Below are 5,130 nucleotides of genomic sequence, written 5' to 3'. Positions count from 1 at the left end.
CCCCCCAGCCCCATATGGACTCCCTCAGCCCCACATAAGGACCCCCAGCCCCATAGGGCCCCCCGCTCACCTCCTCCTTCTTGTAGGGCGCCTCCAACATGGCCTCAATGACGATATCGAAATCGTCCGACGTCATCGCGTCCGTCTGCGGGCCGGACACACGGACACATGGCGACCCAGAGCGACCCATAGCGACCCATAGCGACCCATAGGGACCCATAGGGACCCATAGCGACCCATAGGGATCCATAGGGACCCATAGCGACCCATAGGGATCCATAGGGACCCATAGCGACCCATAGCGACCCATAGCGACCCATAGGGACCCACAGCGACCCATAGCGACCCATAGGGACCCATAGCGACCCATAGGGACCCATAGGGACCCATAGGGACCCATAGCGACCCACAGCGACCCATAGTGACCCACAGCGACCCATAGCGACCAACAGCGACCCATAGCGACACACAGGGACACATAGGGACCCATAGGGACCCCACAGGAACCCATACAGTCCCATAGGAACCCATACAGACCCATAGAGACCCATAAAGATCCATAGGGACCCATAGCAACCCAGAGACCCATAGAGACCCATAGAGACCCACGGCGACCCATAGCGACACACAGCAACCCATAGAGACTCATAGGAGCCCATAGAGACCCATAGAGACCCATAGGAACCCACAGGGACCCATAATGACTCATAGAGACCCATAGAGACCCACAGCGACCCACAGCGACCCATAGGAGCCCATAGAGACCCCATAGAGACCCATAGGAACCCATAGGAACCCAGAGGGACCCATAGCGACCCACAGCGACCCATAGGGACCCCATAGCGACCCACAGCAACCCCATAGGGACCCCATAGCAACCCATAGAGACCCACAGAGACCCATAGGGACCCATAGAGACCCACGGCGACCCCATAGAGACCCATAGGGCCCCCGTAGGAACCCCATAGAAACTCATAGCAACCCACAGGGACCCATAGGGACCCATAGCGACCCACAGGGACCCACAGCAACCCCATAGGGACCCCATGGGGACCCATAGGGACCCATAGAAAGCCCACAGGGAGCCACAGAGCCCCATAGCGACCCCACAGCGCCCCATAACGGCCCTACAGCCACCCATAGCCCCCAGACCCATAAGCCCTCATACCCCGTAAGTCCCATAAGCCCCCCATAGCCCCATAAGGCCCATAAACCCCATAAGCCCCACAGCCCCATAAGGCCCATAAACCCCATAAGCCCCATAAGCCCCCCAAGCCCCATAAGCCCCACAGTTCCATAAGGCCCCACAGTTCCCTAAGGCCCCATAAGCACCATAAGGCCCCATAAACCCCATAAGGCCCACAGGCCCCGCCAGGCCCCGGCCGCCGCTGGCGCCGCCCCTCACCTCGCTCCCCGCCTTCCCCCCCGCCTCCATCTCCACCGGGGGGGCGGCAGCCGCGGGCTGTGCTCCTGTTGGGACGAACGGCTAATTAGGCCCTCATTAAGCCCTCATTAAGCGCTCATTAAGCCCCAATTAAACCCCGTTCTCAGCCTCTCTTTAGCCCCGCCCCCTCGTGACGTCACCGCGCCCTATCAGCCCCCTCCGCGACCCCCGAAGCCCCGCCCCTTTCCCAAGCCCCCGCCCCTCACAGAGGCCACGCCCCTCCTCCCTCCTGGCCACGCCCCTTAACCCCGCTCCCCTCCCCCCCGCCGCCGCCGCGCATGCGCGCTACCCCCGACCCCCCAAACTCCCATTTCTCGCCTTTTTCTCGCCTTTTTTCCGCCCCGATCCCCAACCCGGCTCCCCCCGGTGACGTCACGGCCCTCTCGGTGACGTCACTCCGCCCCTCCAACCTCACCGGGGCCCTTTCCGGCGGCGGCGGAGTCGGCGGCGGCGGCGGCGGTGGACGCGGCCCTCCAAGATGGCGGCGGCCCCACCGGAAGTACTGCGCCTGCGCGGCGTTCGCCCCGCCTCCCGAGCCTTGCCATCGGTCTGCGCGCCGCACGGAGCCCTCCGATTGGTCGGCGCGGAGCGGAGCGCTGATTGGGCGCAAAGAGAGGCGTGGCCCCATTGGCTGCCCGCCCGTTGTCGTTGTGACGACGCGGTCCCGCCCCTTCCGGGAGAGGCGTTGCCACGGAAACGCGGCCTACTGGGGGGGGTGAAGCCTCAGGGAGGTGAAAACGGGAAAATAGGGGCAGAAAACGGAAGAAAATGGGACGAAGCGGCACGAAATGGGAAAACCCCATAAAAAACGTGGGGAGACTGGCCTGAATGTGGAAAAATGTCCTTAAAACCGGGAAAATTGCGGCAGAAAGGGGAGACTGAGGAGATGTGTGGGATCTTTGGGGGCAAACGGGGAGAAAGGAGCTGAAAAATGGCGCCGAGGGGGCAAAAATGTCCGCAGATAATGGCCACACAAAGAGCGACGCGGCCCCAGAGCCAACATGGCCGCCCCACCCCACAATGGCTGCCCAAAGTCTAAGATGGCCGCCCCAACCAGAGAGGGCCGCCCCAACCAAGAAGATGCCCTTTAACCCAAGATGGCTGCCCCCAGTACAACATGACCGCCCCCAACCCAGCGTGACCTTAATCCAAGATGGCTGCCCCCAATCCAAGGCGTCAATCCCCAACCCAAGATGGCTCCCTAATCCAAGATGGCCACCCCCAATTCAATGAGATCCTAACCAGAGACGTTCGCTTCCAATCCAAGATGGCTACCCCCAACCCAACATGGCTGCTCCCCACCCAAGATGTCTGCCCTCAAGATGGCCGCCCGCAATCCAAGATGGCTGCCCCAACCCTTTGTCACTCAAATCCAAGATGGCCACCCCCAACCCATGATGTCCATCCCCAATTCAAGGTGTCCTCCCGCAACCCAACATGGCTGCCCCCATCCCAATACGGCCGCCCCAATCCAAGATGGCCGCCCCACCCAAGATGTCCTCCCCCAATCCAAGATGGCTGCCCCCAACTCATTCTCACTCCAATCCAAGATGTCCGCCCCAAGATGCCCACCCCCCTCCCAATATGGCCGCCCCCAAACGAAGGCGTCTTCCCCCAACTCATTCTCACTCCAATCCAAGATGGCTGCCCCCATCCCAATACGGACGCCCCAATCCAAGATGTCCGCCCCCACCCAAGCACTCCTCCCGGAAGCCAAGATGTCCGCCACCGGATGCGCGGTTGCTGAGTCTTTATTGCTCACAGTCCGATGGTGTAGGAGCGGCCTGCTGGGTTGTGCAGGGCAGAGCAGGCCGGCTCGGTCACGGCCCACTCGTACCAAACCTTCTGTGGGGCCGCACGGCGCCAGAACGACAGCACCACCGTCTGCCCTGCCTGCACCGCCATTGGCTGCTGCGGGGAGACGGGGCGGGGCTCAGAGAACGGGCGGCCAATCGGGGAGGGTGTCCCAAGATCCCACCAAGGGATGGATCCAAGATGGCTGCCCATAGTTAAGATGGCTGCCCACCCACATAGGGATGGATCCAACATGGCTGCCCACAGTTAAGATGGCCGCCCACCAAGGGATGGATCCAACATGGCTGACCGCAGCCATGACAGTTGCCCCAAAAAGAAACCAAGGGATCCAAGATGGCTGCCACCAATGGAACACAAGTGGGCCCAAGATGGCTGCCTCAACCCAAGACGGCCGCCCGATTGAAACCAATGGGTGCATTCAAGATGGCTGCCCCCGATGGCACCCAATGGACGGATCCAAGATGGCCGCCCGCATTGAACCCTATAGGCGGATCCAAGATGGCCGCCCCCAGGCGTACCTTCAAAGGGAAGAAGATGGGGAACCAGGAGAACATCCCAGGTGAGTGCGTCTCAGGGCGGATACCTGCGAGGCCACGCCCACCGTTAGCCCCGCCCCTTCCTCCCACTCTCATTGGCCAAGCCACGCCCATCAACCCCAAGCCCCACCCCTAAATCCCCACCCACCCCTTTTGACCACACTGGAAGCCCCGCCCCTTTCTCCTCCCTCTGACCTCCCATTGGCTGCAACCACCTCAAGCCCCACCCCTTAACCCCCATTCCATCGCCCAGAATGGAAGCCCCACCCCTTTTTGCCCTGTCAGATCTCCCATTGGCTGCAACCACCTCAAGCCCCGCCCCTTAAAGCCTACCCCCACCCCACTGACCGCAACAGAAGCCCCACCCCCTCCTGCTCCGTCCAATCTCCCATTGGCTGCAACCTTCTCAAGCCCCTCCCCTTAACCCCAAGCACCACCCAACCCCCCATTGAGTTTCACCGTAGCCGCGATCTCCCATTGGCTGCAACTTCCTCAAGCCCCGCCCTTTAACTGCAAGCCCCGCCCATCCCCAATGGACTCAACAGAAACTCTGCCGTCGCACATCTCCCATTGGCTATAAGCACCTCAAGCCCCACCCCCTCAGCCTCCAAGCCCCACCCCCTTCCCCCTCCCCTTTTCATTCACCACACTGAAAGTCCCGCCCCTTCCTCCCCCCTCTGCCCTCCCATTGGCCGGCTCTCCCGCTCCCTTGGCCCGCCATTGGCCGTACTGAGGGTGACGTCTCCATAGAGCACGGTCTCAAAGTAGCCGGCGAAGCCGTGCAGGGCCGTGGTCACTGGCACCGGGAACGAGAGCCGCCGGTACCGGCTGTTGTCCTCTGAGGGCTCTGCAACCGGAAGTGGGAGGGGCTACCGTCAAAACACGGCCCCCCAGTGGCGACGTCATCGCGAGGGGAGGGGCCACGATGAGGCCACGCCCACATCGCGATGTCATTATTGCAGAAAGGGGGGGAGGTCCGTTTTTGGCTTCTGCCCCTTTAAGAGCACGGCTCCTTTAAGAGCGCGGCTCCTTCAGCCCCGCCCACACGAAGCCCTCCCAGGAAGCCCCTCCCACCGGAAGCGCCACCCGGAAGTCCCTCCCCCTCCCCAAACAGGAAGTCCCGCCCCCCCCCCCCCCACCTGGCTTGGGGTGCTGGAAGGTGAAGCAGGGCTGCGGCGCCGCCAGCTGGTGGAAGTTGTGCAGCCGCACCACGTAGGGCGTCTCAAACTGCGCCTGTGGGGCTGCCCCATAAGTGCCCCATGGCCGCCCCATAACTGCTCCATAGCCGCCCCATAGATGCCCCACAAGTGCCCCATAGCCCCATAAGTGCCCCAT

The 5,130-nt window shown here is 62.3% G+C and overlaps 1 protein-coding gene and 1 long non-coding RNA gene across 2 annotated transcripts; both read right to left on the bottom strand.

The window, feature by feature from the left end:
- Positions 1–59: 59 nt before the first annotated feature.
- On the bottom strand, positions 60–1,893 carry LOC122193998. Its single transcript, XR_006183026.1, has 3 exons — positions 1,860–1,893; positions 1,406–1,470; positions 60–145 (listed from the first exon to the last, which is right to left on the bottom strand). It is a non-coding gene; the product is annotated as an uncharacterized LOC122193998 (long non-coding RNA).
- A 1,286-nt stretch (positions 1,894–3,179) lies between these two features.
- On the bottom strand, positions 3,180–5,094 carry LOC122193997 (protein arginine N-methyltransferase 5-like). The gene is made up of 4 exons (XM_042894906.1): positions 4,935–5,094; positions 4,526–4,642; positions 3,778–3,842; positions 3,180–3,355 (listed from the first exon to the last, which is right to left on the bottom strand). The coding sequence occupies exons 1-4, from the start codon at positions 5,065–5,067 to the stop codon at positions 3,203–3,205; spliced, it is 468 nt and encodes a 155-aa protein (XP_042750840.1). The 5' UTR covers positions 5,068–5,094; the 3' UTR covers positions 3,180–3,202.
- Between the last annotated feature and the right edge of the window lie 36 nt (positions 5,095–5,130).

The sequence above is a fragment of the Lagopus leucura genome, unplaced genomic scaffold (genome assembly GCF_019238085.1).
Source record: "Lagopus leucura isolate 7727_CA_CO unplaced genomic scaffold, USGS_WTPT01 34864-0_obj-0_obj, whole genome shotgun sequence".
NCBI lineage: Eukaryota > Metazoa > Chordata > Aves > Galliformes > Phasianidae > Lagopus > Lagopus leucura.
The sequence above is the reverse complement of the archived record's forward strand: the minus strand, read 5'-3'. Positions and strand labels throughout refer to the sequence as shown.